Below are 16,715 nucleotides of genomic sequence, written 5' to 3'. Positions count from 1 at the left end.
ACTTTCTTATTTTAGTTGGGTGGGTGCGACCCTATGGAAAACGTGTTCCGTTTTTACTGATCCACATGCACTGAGGGGGGGCAAAACTGGTATTTTAATAAAAAGGCGTACGAAAAACGACGTCGTTTGAGTACGTGCCAACTCTGCAGATTGTCGTTTTTATCCCTTACGGAAGATTGCGAGAGGCGAGACAACGACAATCATTTCTAATCAACGAACTCTATTCTATCATGGAATGGTAGTTTCGTCATTTGAAAGATCATCCTAGGCATTTCCGTCTACAAAGGAGAACATTCGAGCTTCTTTGTAGAGAAACAGAGAGGGAGAGTTGCAGTTCTTGATCCTCTTAAGAAGGCGGAACCCTAATTTTCTTGAATCGGAGCTCTGCAACTTTCTCGAGAAAACATAGATATGGTTGATGTAGCCGACAAATTAGCCTATTTTCAAGCTATCACAGGCCTTGAAGATCCCGATTTGTGTTCTGAGATCCTTGCTGCCCATGGCTGGGACCTAGAACTCGCTATCTCCTCTTTCACTGTCACCAATTCCGACCGTCCGGAGAGTTCCGCGACGGTCGCTGCCGATGTTGCAGAGGTAGGGAGAAGCGAACGGTCTAGTGAAGAATTGCGCTTGCTTCAGAGATCGGAGACAATGGGCGGGGTTGTTGCTCCGCCTGGTTTGGCGTGGAAACTCATTACGTTACCGATTTCTGTAATTTCCGGTAGTTTAGGGTTAATTTCTGGTGCGATTGGGCTGGGAATGTGGGCGGCGGGAGGTGTGTTATCGTATTCGTTGAGTATGATCGGGTTGGGCTCTGGTTCGGGGAGGAATGGTGACTCCTCGTCGCCGTTGGTTTCTGTGTCAGCAGCGGGCGCGGAGGCGATGGATTTTGTGGCGAGTTTCGAGAAGGATTATGGTGCGACTCGGCCGAATTTTGTGACCGAGGGGTTTATGGATGGGCTGCAACTCTCTCGGAACGCTTTTAAGCTGTTGTTTGTGTACTTGCACTCGCCGGATCATCCTGATACGCCTTTGTTTTGTGAGAGGACTCTTTGTTCTGAGCCCTTGGCGGCTTTTATTAATGAAAATTTTGTGTCGTGGGGAGGGAATATCCGGGCCAGCGAGGGGTTCAAGATGAGTAACAGCTTGAAGGCTTCTCGGTTTCCATTTTGTGCGGTGGTAATGGCTGCCACGAATCAGAGGATTGCTCTGCTTCAGCAGGTACCATTTTTAACTGATACGTTGGTCTTATTTGGAACTCTTTTTCAAACTGATATGTTGAGTACTTGAATTTTGAGTTTGTGAGAATGAAGCTTCATAGTTTACAAACCATAAAGGGGTAGGTAGTATCATGGTTTAGTGCTTCAACAATATCACTAAAATCCCACTTCTAGAGTTCACTTAGTTCAACTTGATCTTTTGGTTTGAAACCTTTAACTGATGCTCCTACTTTAAAAAATCCAGGAACTTCTTAGAGTTTTATTCAGATTTTTGGTGACTAGACTTTATCCTGAAATTGAACTTTAAGATCTTGCCAAGCATCAGCTTGAAATATCTTAATGCATCAATGCACTACTAGTTGATTTTTTTCAGGGAAAACCATCTCAACTTTACTTTGGTTAAGCAATGAAGTGTATGTAAATAAAGAAGATATCATCCATTCTCATTTCCCACCAAAAATAAAGAATAAGCATAAATAAGAAATGATGTGTTTATACATTGTGAAGAGAAGCTTCTCAACGCAAAATCTAGTGGAAAAGCTTTACATGCGTTCTTTGCAACCATTTCCATATCATTTGGATATCTTCTTCCACAAGGTGTATTGTTCTTGTGGTTGGACTGCGATTGGTTGCGATTCTATTGATGACCTAATGCCATTTGATGTCAATTTTACTATGACCACAGTTTAATTGAAACAAAGTTCAATTCTTTTTGTAACTTAATGTTTTTGGTTTGAGCTTGTATAAAATCTTATGGAGGGTTCGACGGCCTAACTCAAGTGGTAAAGGGATGGGAGGGACATAAAATTTACCTATCAAAAAAAAAAAAAAAAAAAATCTTAGGGAGGGTTTGATGTGATATAGAAATTTTTTTTTTTATATAAGTGATGTGATATAGAAAAATTTGAAACACTATAGGGTTTCTGCCATACACCATGGATGCCACCATGCCACAGTGTTGACAGTTGAGCCATGCTACAGTTTGACATTTGATAGTTTCCCTTGGGTCCAACCTTATTTCTCCTCCAACACTGATAACCATTTAATGGGGTACAGTCAATTTCTTTTTTCTGAACTAGGAACATAGCATAGTCCCCATTCTAGTTTGTTGAATATCTCGAGGGTCAGCTAGTGTTTTCATTTTCCATTTGAGGAATTTGCCTTCTTCCACTAAGCCATGGAGGAACCTTTTGGCCTCAACCAAAATAAAGGCTTGAAAACTCTTTTAATTTGGTGCATCAAATCTTATCCATGACAAGAAGAGTCTGATCGCCCAATTTTAGAAGTTGATTTAGATGGAAATTGAAATTTTGGAAGCTCAACTCCCTGCTATGAGGGCCTTTTTCTCTTGACAACTGAGTTACAGGGTTTTAAGATTATTTTGTCAGGCACGCTGATTCTATGTTGATTTGTTGATTATAAAATCAATTTATTAGGAACAGACTGGGGTTTAATACCAACGCCTTATAATAAAGAAAAAAATGGTGGACAAATAAAATTTTTGACAAGGAGCTTTGTCTTTTGATGAGAAGAAGTTAATTATTCAATAGGGTTTGCTAGCCTTTCTTGGATGATTGCTTGTTAATTCTGTAAAAGTTTTTAGAGGTTCTAATTTGCCGACTTCTCTTTTTATTAGAAGCATAAAAATTGGTTGCATATATAAGGCTTTTGAAGCTTTGATGGTGTGCAAACCTTTTGAATGCTGGAGTTCCTCTTTATTTTGATACAGGTTGGTTGTAGTGGTTCAATCATTCCCTGCTAAGTACCTAAACTTATTTTGATGTCTGTTAGTTTCTTTCTTCTAACCATCACTCTATTCGCATACACATTTTCTTTTCCTCAGTTTGGAATAGGGAAAAATGAAAAGACCTCGAACAAAATTTTACCTCATAGGCAAAAATTTGGAGTGATCTTAAACATCAAAGTTAGGTGCAATGCTTTAGCTCAAGATTTAAAGGGCCTTAATGGGGCCCATACCCAAGCTTCCACCTTTTTTTTTTCTTGGTTTCCTTAATTTTATCCTTTTCATTTCCTATCTCTTCATTCTTTAGGCGATGAACCCAATGGAGAATTAAACTTTATATCTCTTCTTTCTTTGAATACTCTTATACTCCTCAAATATGTTTTTGGTGCATTGGTATCCCATATCTGGAACAAATGTAATTGTTGGAAAGTTTTGTATTTAAGTAATCGAGAGACCTGGAATAAGTTTAAAGTTCTAAGACATTAGTACTGGTATTATTAAATCTAGTGTATTATCTGAACTTTAGGGAATTCTATGTAGCAGAACTGTAGAAGAAATGATTCTTGGTTCCCTCATGAAAAATTGTGTTTTTTTCTATTAAAAAATTTTGAGACTGAAAGAATTGAGACCTAAGTTGAATTGAGACTTAAAGAAGCTTTTAAAGTTTCCTTGTAGAGTGGTTGGGGAGGAAGAGTTCAATATCATCTTAAGAGGGTGGGAAGAGGAAAAAATGCATTGGGAAGGTCTGAGAGCATCGTAACTTCTGTACTTCCCTCTGTTGTGTACAAGGCTTTGTTAGGAAGTGTTTATGCAGGTTTGAGCAGGATTAAGAAGGTTTGTGGAAGAGAATGTGGTACAAGGAACCAATAGTCTTATTTCACGAAAAGGATTTTTAAGATGGGATGGAAGTTTGTGTGGGGTTATCAGGTTTAGGGTGGTCATGGGGGATAGGCTGCATGATTGGGACAAGGCTTGGTGTTGGTAGGCTGCAGGCTCATAACTGGTTATTGAGGCAAGATGGCCGTGGTTGAAAGTACTTATTGCAAATTAGAAGACACTGTTCAAGAACTAACTTATGACAGAGATAAAATATATTAACTTTGCTTGTAGGCCAACTTCATGATTCCTACCTGCTACTTGGAGCAAGAACCAGAGAAATGGAAATTGGCTTGGATTATGCAAAGGTTTCTCTCAATTAGGTTGTTTACTGTGCATTGGCAGGGATATCTTAAGTAGTTTCTAGAAAAATCCATTGCAAGGTCTTCAATTACATCAACATTTGTGCTATTACTTGGATTGCTGCCTCTGATTTAATTCCTAAAGATGATCTTCTTCTATTCAGAAAGTGGACAATATCCTGTTGGTGTCATCAGCAGGTTGGGTCTAAGGAATAAATTATTTGACTTCGTTGATTTCCTATCTTGTTAGTAAAGTGTTCTTTTGAGGTCCAAATCATTTGTTTGGTAAGGTTTGTTATAAGGGTTCAATGTTTTTTTCTAATAGGGAAAAAGAGGGTGTGTATTAAAAGTGCCTAAAAGAAGATAAAGCAAGTACACATGAAGTATACAATTAAGGCCTAGTAATGACGAAGAGGTAAGGAGCCAAAAAAAACCTTCTCCTTACCCAAAATTCAACCACTCTACAAAATTTAATGTAGACAATGTCTGGTCCTTTGTATAGGCCCTATCCCAATTCTCAAAACTATAGGCAGCCACGTTCCAACTTGCCATGGATGGCGCAGGAGGCTCGACATCTGAACCAGCTTCCCATTGGTTAACTGAAACGTCAGTGGATGGTGCAGGAGGCTGGATATCTGAACCTGCCTCCCATTGGTTGACAGAACCATCACTGGGCTTCTTTTCCACCTCCACCTTATCATTAGAAGAGGAATGCCCCACAGACTTCTTATCAGGATCAAGAACATCAGTATGAGATGCCCCACAAGGTTCAGCACTCATAGTCGATTGAGAAGTTAATTGGAAATCGCTAGTGGAGCTCAAAGCATCATTTTTAGCTGGATCAGGTGTTGGGCTCAATCCCTCAACAGAATTAAAACAATCATTTTTAGAAAGACTTACGCTGAAGTCAAAAAGACAAAAAGTGATATCCAAGCAAAGAAACCCGAGTGATCACTGATTAGTAGCGGGAGAGGAAGGCGGTTATTGAAGGGGAAAAGCAACAAGCAGTTGATGAGGTGGGTGGTGTGCATGAGGAGATGATCAGGTCCATGTGGAGGGGTTTATCTGGCTGAATGTACACGTGGTATATATTCTCTGATTGGAAAACATCAAATTCATCCCCTTAGAGTTAAGCCCCAAGATTCCAAACTCCCACTTACATTCTCCCACGTGGACCACAGACTTTGGATTCTTCCAGACTTCCACATGGCTCTAACTTTTCCAGAACGACATCGTTTAGTGGAAGGGTCATCTGATCCAATGACCTCGGCCTTGGAGACTGCAACTTGCAGGATCATTTTCCAATACTGGGTGGTCATGCTCATACCCCCAAGCTTGGATCTCTTATGCTTGGGTAAGAGACAAGAGGAAAGGGGTGGGGTGGGAGGTGGCACCTTCTGGCCAGTATTGAAACGGAAAGACAGCAACGCGCACTACTCCAAGAATGGATAAAGGCTAGTGTGCGTACATTTTTTTTTTTTTTTTGATAAGTAAAGAGGAGTATATATTAAAAAGAGGCGCCTAAATAGTGACTCAAGGTATACAAAATAAAAACATCTACCCCCACACAAATAAAACAAAAAAAGCTGCCAAAATGGGGGTATAAAAACATCCCTGCCCTCATCAAGAGCCCAACCAATCAATATCGAATGACCATCCTTTATAAACAACTTAGTCTTCGATTAAAGAAAACAAACAAAAGAACTTTTTAGTCTTTGGATGAAGAATACGTCATCTTTAAAAACAATTCTATTTCTTACCTTCCAAACTGTTTAGAAGATGCATAAGGGGCCTGCTCTCCAAACTTTCTTTCTCTTCTTACCCACAAAAGGACCCATCCCAACTCAAAAGTGTCGACCTAACTGAAGATGGAAGCACCCAAGCCACCCTAAAAATAGGAAAAAACATCTTCCATAAAGCCTTTATCTTAACACAAAGGAGAATGATGTTATTTATTTATAGATTCCTCATGCATTTGGCATAGATAACATCTATTCGCTAAAGGTCATCCTCTTTTTTGAATTTGGTCCAAGGTTAGAGCTTTTCCCCACATTGCTTCCTAAGCAAAGAAGCTGACTTTGGGTTGCACCTAAGACTTCCAAATGATTTTCATTGGGAAAGAATCTGGAGATCTCAGTTCTAAGAGCCCATTTGACAGTGATTTTAGGAAGTGTTTTTAAATTTGTTAACACGTAAAAAATTTTATCATTCAAGTGTTAGAAAGGTTAAAAATGTTTTCTAAAATCACTACTAAATGCGCTCTAAGGCTTTGTAGAGAGATTTAATAGAGAACTTGCCACTGTTTGTCTCTGTCCAAAATACTCTATCCTCCTCATCCCTTTGCACTTACTTCCCATTCAGACACAACAAGAAACTCTCCACCTCTGAATCATTGAATGGTCTAGAGACGAGAGGGCTCCAACTCCCTCTTCCATTAGAGAAACTTCAAACATCCCTCACCCAAGCATCCTTGGATACAACTATAGCATATAAAGTGGGAAATGAATCACAAAGGTATAACCACACACTACTTATCCTTCCAAAATTTCACCCTTTGTCCATTACCCACCACAAAGAAAAGTCTACTACTGACAATGTGTCACTCCTTTCTAATTGTTTTCCATAACCCAACACTATACCCGCCCCTTACTTCCCGAGAACATCCCCCCCCTCGTTCCTTCCATACTTACCTTTGATCACTTGATTCCAAAAGGCCCTACTCTTATTCACAAACCGCCAACTCCATTTACAAAGAAAGGCCTTGTTTAGAATACACAAATACTTAATCCCCAAACCTCTTTTTCTTTTGTCTAAGCAAATTGTCACCCACCTTACAAGATGAGGTTTTTGCTCAAAAGCCCTACCTTCCTACCAAAAATCACTCTAAATTTGCTTTAACCTCAATCTGACCATCCTGAGTATGGAAAGCAAAGACATGAAATAAATGGGCAAGCTAGCCAAGTGATTCATATCAAGGTGATCCTCTTTCCTTTAAAGATGTATTGTTTTTTCCACATAGTCAATCTCTTCTGAAACCTTTCCTCCACTCCATCCCAAGCAGCCACAAATTTAAAAGAAACACCCCATGGCAACCCCAAGTAAGAGAATGAGAGGCTCCCAACCTTACAACCAAGCTATACAGTCAAATCCTCCACATTATTCACACATCCCATTGGAATTTGCTCATTTTTATCCAAATTAATTCTCAACCTCGAAATGGCCTCAAGGAACATTAGAAGTCAACATAAATACGTCATATGATCCTAAAAAGCCTCACAAAATATAAGTGTATCATCCGCGAACAATAGGTGGGAACCTAAACCCCTTCACCCCTTCTACCCCTCACCTAACATATCGATAAAAAACCCTCATTCACTGCTCTCCTTAGGAGGAAACTAAGTGCCTCCATTGCAATCACAAATAGATAAGGTGAGGAGGGATCTCTCTGCCTTAGACCCCAAGATCTTTGGAAAAAGCCTGAGGAGACCCCATTAACCAAAAATAGAGAAACCAATTGTGGATGTACACCACTAAATCCACCCTATTCACTTCTCCCCAACACCCATCATAGCCAATGACCGAGAGCAAGAAGGACTGGTCCACATGATCATGCGTCTTCTCTATATCAAGCTTGCACATAACCATGCTATCATTACTCTTCCAAATCGAACCTATGGCTTCATTGGCAACAAGGATTGCATCCAATATTTGTCTACCCTCCACAAAGGCATTTTAGGCCTTGGAAATCACCTTGCCTACTACCAATTTTAACCTATTGGCTGGCACTTTGGCCAACCACTTATACAACCCTCCCACCAAATTGGTTGGCCTGAAATCCCTCAAGTCTACCACTCCCCTTTTTTTGGGGATCAAAACTAGGAAGGTTGCACTCAAGCTTCTAACAAAACAATTGTGTTCATGAAACTCCTTGAAGAATCTCATAACCTCCTCCTTCACAAACTCCTAAGAAAATTGCCAGAAGGCCATAGAAAACCCATCCAACCCTAGCGCTTCATCCCCATTAAAGCCCTTAAGGGTATCAAAAACCTCCTCAAAAAAAGGCTCCTTGAGCCTCTAACCTCTTGAAGGAGAGGCCACTTACATCGAGTCTCGAATCACCTGTAGTAGACAATAGATTCTTAAAGGCTCTGACCACTCCTCTAATTTCGTTCTCCTCAATTAACCAAGTGCCATTAATTTTAACTTTAGCCATCATATTCCTCTTTCTATGAGCATTAGCCATCTTATGGATAAAACTAGTATTTCTATCCTCTTCTTTCAGCCACACTTCCTTTGATTGTTGTCTCCAATAAATTTCTTCTAAGAGTACCCAATTTTTGTATTCCTCCCTTGCTTTTCTCCTAGCTTCCAACTTTTGCACAAAAAGTGGATGAGCCATCTCTTCTTTATCCCAAAAGTCTACTTGGTTCAAAGCAAAAGCCTTTTTAACTTCATTTTTACTAGAGACATCCCTATTCCAATCTCTCGGTAGGGGCTTCAAGGCCTTCAACTTTGCACCAAAACAAAACTAGTGGACCCACTAAAATTGAATCCCTCTCACTAAGTTTGTAGCATATCCTTAAAGGCCTCCTTCTTCGACCACATATTTTCAAATCTAAAAGGCATTGGACCTCTTCTCAGTCCTCCCCCATCAAGTAGGATAGGACAGTGATTAGAGACTGGTCTGGGAAGAACACAATTGTACAATCCCAATAAAGTAACATTCCTAATCCTCAGAGACTAAGAAATGATCAAGTCTTGATTTAAACTAATTATTCAAGTCACCACTCCAAGTGAAAGGGCCTCCCTGCAGGGTTAAGTCTCTTAACTCTAAATCCTTGATGACCTCAGAGAACCTCCTCATTACATAGGTCAATTTGCCTCCTCTATTGCACTTTGTAGGGAATCTAATCACATTAAAATCACTTACCACACACCAAAGGCCACTCCACAACCCTCTAATAGCCCCTAGTTCACCCTAAAAACCTTCCATTTCCTCCTTCAATGTAGGACCATGAACCTCTGTAAAACTCCAACAAAAATCATCCTCATAGTCCTTAAATTGGCATGATATTGAAAAATTACCCACTTCCACTTTTATCAACTGTAACACTTTGTTATCCCAAAACACCAAGACCCCACTAGCAGCTCCCTTAAAGTTAACGGCCTCCAATTCTAAGCATCTTCCCACTCCAAGGCTTCGAACCATCCTATTGGACATCTCTTGGATCTTAGTCCCCTGCAAACAAACCAAATCCACCTTTTAAGGCTTAATCAAAGCCTTGATCACCTTGCTCTTGTCACTATCATTAGGTCCTCTTACATTCCATGACAAGCACAAGGGAGCAGCTCTCCATGCTTTCTTCCTTTTTTTACCCGTGAAAGAGTCATACCAACCTAACAGATTCCCTCTAGCAGGAGGAATGCAAAACCTACTACACTTCAAAAAAGGGTGTAAATCAAGTTCCACGACACTCTTGCTTTGGAGCAAAACTGAAGTAAGTGATTTGTAGTCTCCTCTCTTTTGCACAAACAACACCTATTCGGGATATTCCAACCCCTCCTTTTGAGTTGGTCAAGAGTAAGAAGTCTGCACCAAGATACTTCCCTGGCAAAAAAACTGACCTTCACTGGAGCCCAAGTCCTCCACTCTATACTAAACAGAAAAGCATCTCTAGGTCAAGGGTTCAATGTTATGCAGTCTATTTTTTGGATGATGGCAAAATTTCTTGTTGAAAAGGTATAAGATGGGAAGGATCGGTTGTTAAAGAAGATTTTCTCTCATGTGCTTTTATGAGGTGTTGGAAAACAGATTCCCTCAAGCTCTTCAGAGTGTCCTTCTGTCATTTTTAATTGAAGAGGCATTGTGATGTTAGAAAAAAATATGGCACTTTTTGTTTTGGCTCAAACCCACCAACCTACTCCAGCCCATCCTAGACAAGCATAACCTTATAAACAGAATGACTTAATCTTATTGAAGTCTAATAGATATAAAAGCTAAGCTAATCCTATCTTCATTCCTGGTATGCAAGGTTGGAGGGTTGGGGTGGGGGTTGTTTTGTAAATGAAGTATGATTGTTCCATCATGATATCTTCTGTTCAAATAATCAGAGCCTTAAAGATAAAGTCACTAAAATTGAAAAAATATATCCCTATCTGTCATTTCACAGTTATCCTGCTTATAGATTGGTGAGGGGAACCTTGATTGTTAACTTATTTTGTTTGGTCACATGCAACTCATTTAGATATTTCCTCTTTAAGGACATCATTTGGAGATTTATGTTGAGCTAACTTAAGTGTAATTCTGCATGTTATGCATAGGAAAATTTACATGTCTCCATATCTATTTCCTGTCATTGATTCCAAATTCTTTTAGTTGAGTTTGTCATTCTAGTTTTTATTGGAGGATGATTGTCCATTGTAAATGACTCAAATGAAATAAGGGATCTATAGATCGATGGTGTTTTGTTAAGGGGCCAGATTTGAGAGTTGAAACCTCTGTTCACTAAGTGTTCTTTCTTGGAGTTTATTTTTGACTTCTTCCCAGCACCATATGCATACTGGTGAAAATAAGGCAGTTTGTGTTGGATAAGATTTGGGTTCCATGATGGAAGGGTGACAGCACCCTTCCATCAATAATGGACATCATTTTCTGTTCAACCTTTTTGTTGGGAAGCGGATTTGCAGTTGTGTGACCATTGATTTAAGACTGATGGCTCAACCTCTCAAAGTGAGGTGAAGGAAGAAATTATTGCATTTTGTATCTGTTTGTCATGCAAGCACTAAGCATTCCTTTAAAATAGATTGTTCCTTCTGCTTTCTAAACTGTGCAGTAGTTGTGTAATAATTAGTGCCCCTTTTCTACTTGTTTGGTTATTTGATGGGCTCCAAGTTTGAAAGCATGCTTTCATTTATTGTACGGTTATGGTTGCTGCATTAATTTGCACATTTTATGCAGGTTGAGGGACCAAAATCTCCTGAAGAAATGCTCACAATTCTGCAGAAAGTGCTTGAAGAAAGTGCCCCTGTTCTTGTTGCAGCAAGGCTTGATGCGGAAGAAAGAAGAAACAGCACAAGATTGAGGGAGGAGCAAGATGCTGCTTATCGTGAAGCACTTGAAGCTGACCAAGTAAGCTTTTGAGCTATGTTCTTTGCTTCTATCATGCTTGCTAACTTGAGACCAGCTGGCATGCCTCCCTGGTGTATATAATTAATCTTTGTTGTCTCTTATCACATCAGGCTAGGGAACGCCAGAGGAAAGAAGAACAAGAACGGCTGGAAAGGGAAGCTGCTGAAGCTGAGAGGAAGCGCAAGGAGGAAGAAGAGGCTCGTGAAAGAGCAGCACGTGAAGCCGCTGAGAAAGAAGCCGCACTAGCTAGAATGCGGCAGGAGAAAGCTCTGTCACTTGGCAGTGAACCTGAAAAAGGACCTAATGTCACTCAGGTGATCCACTTTTAAAATTGAACTATTTATATGTATTCCTTAATCCAGTTCTTAATTTGCTTTGAATTGGAAGTTAAGATGATCGTCAGCTAGGACCTATTTACCTTAGCATGGTCTCTTTTGATATAAAGGCATTTATACACTTTTAATTTGCAATCTTACGTTTTACCATCAAGGAAACCGCACTCATGACTGATCAAAATTTCACAACCTATTTCAAATACCAACCCACCCATTAGGACCATTACCTCCAAAAGCCCTTTTTTTTTCTCCTCTCTTTCCTCGCTCTATTTTTAGTAATACACACCTAACTTATTTGTACCTAATTTCTCCATTGGATCAATTAGGTATTGGTACGATTTCCCACCGGAGAACGCAAGGACAGAAGGTTCCATAGTACAGCAACAATCCAATCTCTATACGACTATGTTGATTCGTTGGGTTGCTTGGATGCCGAAAGCTACAGCCTTGTCTCTAACTTCCCCAGAGTGGTATATGGCCCAGAGAAGCTCTCACTGTCGTTGAAAGAAGCTGGATTGCATCCACAGGCCAGCCTTTTTGTGGAGCCGAACTGATGAGAACAACTACAAAATGTGAAGCTAATATGGTCAAATAGTAGTCCCGGATGGGATCTCCAAGTAGAATATCTTGTTGTGCTTCTCTTTTGTCAAGTAACTTTAGGAATGATACGACTACGATGAGATAATATAACAGCTAGCCTCCTATGTCTCTCTATGTGGATGTTAATTTCCCTTGCACTGCACAGATTCAATCAAACAAATGGCTGTAGAGTGGAAAATGGGTTTGAACTGAGGATGATGATGATTCCCCACAGATATTTACCAACTTGAGAATGAAATAAGCTTTTACCATTTGCCATACAACAATGTAAAAAAGTGGGACTAAAAGGTGGTGTTTGTTTTTTTGGCTTTTTATTGAAAGCAATTTAGTTTTAGAATTTAAGTTGTTTGTTTTTCTATTTTTTTATGACTTATTATAAACTTTTTACTAAATAGAAAAAGCTAAAATATGTAACTTTTTTTTAAATAGAAAAATAATATATTGGTTTTTTTTATTTTTAATACTTAATAGAAATAAAATATTACAAAAACAAACAACCTAATATTTAACACTATTAAGCATTAAGGTTCTATTTAGAATTAAGTAAAAAAACAAACACCATCTAAGTTTTTCAATTCACGTTGTTTCCTTTGTGTGTGTGTATATATATATATATTTTAAAGCTTTTTATTTTTTTCATTACAACTTCATCAGTTAATGTAAAATAAATTATGTGCTTTTACCTATTTGAATGCCTCGCATGGGTTACCATAATTCAGAAACACCACCCTTCAGGGTCTAATCATATTCTCAATTCTCAGCTCTTGAATCGATATGTTTTCCTTGTGTTGCAAAATAATGTTTCTGAGAGTAATATGCAGGGTTGACTCATTGTACATGGTTGGAGTCATTGGAGCGTCATGTTAGGGCTAGGATTCGAATCACAATGATGCCCATCTGTTTGTGAGTGTGATGGTTTCATGGTAGGTAGAGGGTACAAAAAATGCCATGGGGATCTGTGAGTACATCGTTTTCATGTTAGGGTAGCGGGTACAAAAATGCTCTCTGATAATGGATTAGGGTCATGTTAAGCTACAAAAATGTGCTTTAAGCAGCCTGAATGTTATGACTTTTTAATGTTTGTTTTCAAAAATAATTAAACAATTATTGGCGTCGCCCGGGTTCGAACCGGAGACCTTCAGTGTGTTAGACTGACGTGATAACCAACTACACCACGACACCTACGTTTTGAGAATTGAACTCGTTAATTAAAATATCAAACTACTTCAATAGTCCTTTTGAGAAAGCATAAAAAAAGATAAATAGTGGTGAAGAAGTGAGAACAACATAAACACTGACCCGCCAATGCAGAAACAAAGGATGGTCCATTGAGGCGACACCCAATTGAAGACCCACCGTACCAAAAACAAACATCCCACATGAACTGGTCAACTCAAAACAACACAACAGACTCCCACATGGCATTATTATCCAAAGGTTCAGAGAATCAGCATTCCATGGAACAGTCACTCCGAAAGAGAAAGGACATTAAGCTGAATCTATAGCTTACTCTTCTGCATGGACCATATCAATACTCAAGCTTGCGGCTTGAATTTAAAATTGACCTCAAACTGCCTCGGAGTTTCCATTTCAGTCATGCACCAAACTTCTTATAATATATCTTGATCTTCTTTCTTTTTCCTTCTGTTTCATCACTCGTAGGTTAATCCAACTGTATATATGGTCATGTTTTCCAGTAGAAAAATCTCAACATTAATATAGTCTCTTACCTAGGCTTGTTCATTTTTTTTTCCCTTTTTCCATGATATCAAGGAGGACCCACCTAAAAAATTTGATGGAAAATTCAACATATTCTCCTTTTAGATTGGGGTTTCAATCCACTGTGAGAGATAGAGAATAGGTTCAATGAACAAGGTTGGGAAACTACACTGCAGGCACTGAGTGGGATTCTTTGTTGCTAATAAATATAACCCTGGGGTCCATCCTTAAATGTTCTTATAACATGTGATGTCTGTCAAGCTAGGGTTTGCCCATTGCAAGAGACAAATTAGCCAATACTCATTTCACAGTAATCCTAATCATCTCAGCAAAAAAAAAGTATCGAAAGCGCCACACACAGTGTTCCCTACATATAATATGTCACATGCATCAACACATAAATACTGAGTTTACTTGTTTAATATAATATATTCTTTTTTCAGGTTTATACCATTGACTTCAATTTTCTTCCCTCATTTGCATATTAGAGAGTATAAAATATGAATGACTCTGTTTTCATGCATGCCGTGAAGAACACAATGAAATATATATCCACTAGTTGAAATCTATCTTCCCAAGATCAACAAACCCAATTTGGTAAAGCTAGGAAGCTTGCTTGGCAAAGGGGATGAAGCAAGATAATAACAGTCACACCAACCTTTTGGCCATGATGATGGAATAACATTCGTCTCATAAGATGGCAAACATCATTAATTTCCTTTTGGCCATGATGATGGAATAACATTCCTCTCATAGTATGGCAATTGGCAAACATCATTTATGATGATGGATCAATATTATTATGTATTCTCCATGTATAGTTCTTATTTTATGTGCCATTGCCACAAGGCCATCCTCACCATCCATTTTATCTACGTGCATGATTCATGCATAACCGGAAACCTAACACAATACACACATGTGAAATTACAAGATGTTTTTGCAGACAATGATGAATTAGGTAGACGTTCCAATTTATCTATATATATATATATTTCTATATATATATGTCTATAATGTAGCTCATCACACATTCTAATTTCTACTAGATTATAAACTGGTGTAATTGCTCCATCCAAAGGTAGGTGGCCCTAGCTCCATGCTTAATTCTTTATGGTTTTTATATGGAATTGTCGCTCAGGCTTTTGTGTCATTTGGCAGCCAGAGTAGGCAGGCTGTAGGGTAGTTATGGGGCGCGGGAAGATAACGATCAAGAAGATTGAGGACAAAACTGTGAGGCAAATCACCTTCTCAAAGCGAAGAGCAGGGCTGCTGAAGAAGACCCATGAGCTTTCTGTGCTCTGCGATGCTCAGATTGGGCTCATCATCTTCTCAAACACAGGGAAGATGTTCGAGTACTGCAGCAACTCATCAAGGTTTTGTTTCGCCATTTCTGATATATATCTTTTCTTGAGCATGTGGGCTTTGATATATCTTATTTTATTTCCTTAATTCTTGATGGTGTCTGCTCTTTCTTCAGAATGGAGCAAATAGTAGAAAGATATCAGAAAGCTAAGGGGACATTTAAACATGATAACAAGGTAGGTCCCTTCTTGTATTAGTATACTACCATTTACAATCCAGAATGTTGGATAGATGACCCCTGGATACTGATTTTTGTGAATTTTTCCCGGAAATTATAGCTGAAAATACACCATATCGATGAGTTGAAAAGGATAAGAGATGAAACTCATCATCTTCAATTGACCTTACAACACCACTCCACCACTCATGACCTGAGCTCCATAAGATATGAGGATTTGGAGGAGCTTGAACAACAGCTAGAGCACTCAATGAACAAGGTCCGAGTCCTCAAGGTATGAAAACCGAAACCTTCATCCAATATTTTGATCATGCAAAACATCGGTAAAATCTTCTACATATGTTTCTTCTGCATTTGGAGGATAATCAAAGGTTGTTGACATCTGGGTTTTGAACTGTTTCACATAAAATCACAACCTCTTTCACATATGATATAACTAGAAGCTCTCTTCTGCATTTCTTCAGGAACAAATGGTGGAGGAAAACAGTACTGCTCATATGTGCCACTGGGTGAGTATGCTTTTCGCTCTGAGTTGTCTCAGCAAATAAAAAGAAAATGATATAACCATGTTAGGTTTTTTTCGTGTTTTTTTCAATAACCAGGCTCAAGAGGGACAGACTGCATTAGTCCATCAGGCAAGCACAACCAAATCAAACCAGGTGGAACACCAACAACAACATCAAGTAGTGCTGGATCAGTATCTGCCATTGTTTAGAGAGCAACCCAGCAATGCCGTCCTTCAGCTTGTGCCCATCCCTCCTCAGTTTCACCCATATCATTATCTCCCAGGAAGCTATTGAGATATATATGTATTCATATAAATATGCAGTTTGTTTTATGCTTAGAACACCTAAATATGTTTTTCCATTTTCTTTATGGCATATGTGCTTGTGAACTATGTAAATGCTATTTGGGTTCGTTTGCTGTTTCTAGCATGACTATAATAAATTCTACGCATAAATGCACAGACAGAACTCTGGAGATTTCCAGGATTAATACACATGAACCCCATTGAAAAGGAAGGGAAAGGAAGGGAAGGGAAGGGAAGGGAAGGGAAGGGAAGGAAGGGGAAGGAAGGAGGGAAAGACATTTATTTTGTTGAGGAAAGTTGCTTGGAATCTTGGAGAAAAAGTTGCAGAAACGTGGAGAAAAGTGTTTTGAAACAGTTGGACGGAAAATTTTACCCTGCTATCTGTTCATTAGATTTTAATCTATCATCTCACCTCGCCTCATGGTAATAAAGATTT

General features: G+C 39.0%; 2 protein-coding genes and 1 non-coding gene across 3 annotated transcripts; 2 read left to right on the top strand and 1 right to left on the bottom strand.

Annotated features, from left to right (window-relative positions):
* Positions 1 to 147: 147 nt before the first annotated feature.
* On the top strand, positions 148 to 12,464 carry LOC117928786 (plant UBX domain-containing protein 10). The gene is made up of 4 exons (XM_034848802.1): positions 148 to 1,221; positions 11,101 to 11,271; positions 11,382 to 11,585; positions 11,933 to 12,464. The coding sequence occupies exons 1-4, from the start codon at positions 412 to 414 to the stop codon at positions 12,158 to 12,160; spliced, it is 1,413 nt and encodes a 470-aa protein (XP_034704693.1). The 5' UTR covers positions 148 to 411; the 3' UTR covers positions 12,161 to 12,464.
* Positions 12,465 to 13,314: 850 nt separating this feature from the next.
* TRNAV-AAC lies at positions 13,315 to 13,388 on the bottom strand. The gene has a single exon. It is a non-coding gene; the product is annotated as a tRNA-Val (tRNA).
* Positions 13,389 to 14,952: 1,564 nt separating this feature from the next.
* On the top strand, positions 14,953 to 16,396 carry LOC117906943 (MADS-box transcription factor 31-like). The gene is made up of 6 exons (XM_034820237.1): positions 14,953 to 15,006; positions 15,087 to 15,301; positions 15,406 to 15,466; positions 15,569 to 15,742; positions 15,933 to 15,977; positions 16,071 to 16,396. Exons 2-6 carry the CDS (start codon positions 15,114 to 15,116, stop codon positions 16,266 to 16,268), a joined length of 666 nt encoding a protein of 221 aa, XP_034676128.1. The 5' UTR covers positions 14,953 to 15,006; positions 15,087 to 15,113; the 3' UTR covers positions 16,269 to 16,396.
* The last annotated feature ends 319 nt before the right edge of the window (positions 16,397 to 16,715 follow it).

This window comes from Vitis riparia, chromosome 2, assembly GCF_004353265.1.
Source record: "Vitis riparia cultivar Riparia Gloire de Montpellier isolate 1030 chromosome 2, EGFV_Vit.rip_1.0, whole genome shotgun sequence".
In the NCBI taxonomy this organism is placed as follows: domain Eukaryota; kingdom Viridiplantae; phylum Streptophyta; class Magnoliopsida; order Vitales; family Vitaceae; genus Vitis; species Vitis riparia.
Note: the sequence above shows the minus strand (reverse complement) of the source record. Positions and strands in the feature narration are given on the sequence as shown.

Excerpts from the sequence above, each read along its gene's own strand:
- LOC117906943 (XM_034820237.1), top strand. The coding sequence starts at position 15,114 with ATGGGGCGCGGGAAGATAACGATCAAGAAGATTGAGGACAAAACTGTG. Across the intron at positions 15,302-15,405 it reads TACTGCAGCAACTCATCAAG|AATGGAGCAAATAGTAGAAA; the intron begins GTTTTGTTTCGC and ends CTCTTTCTTCAG. Across the intron at positions 15,743-15,932 it reads ACAAGGTCCGAGTCCTCAAG|GAACAAATGGTGGAGGAAAA; the intron begins GTATGAAAACCG and ends GCATTTCTTCAG.
- LOC117928786 (XM_034848802.1), top strand. The coding sequence starts at position 412 with ATGGTTGATGTAGCCGACAAATTAGCCTATTTTCAAGCTATCACAGGC. Across the intron at positions 1,222-11,100 it reads GGATTGCTCTGCTTCAGCAG|GTTGAGGGACCAAAATCTCC; the intron begins GTACCATTTTTA and ends CATTTTATGCAG. Across the intron at positions 11,272-11,381 it reads AAGCACTTGAAGCTGACCAA|GCTAGGGAACGCCAGAGGAA; the intron begins GTAAGCTTTTGA and ends TTATCACATCAG.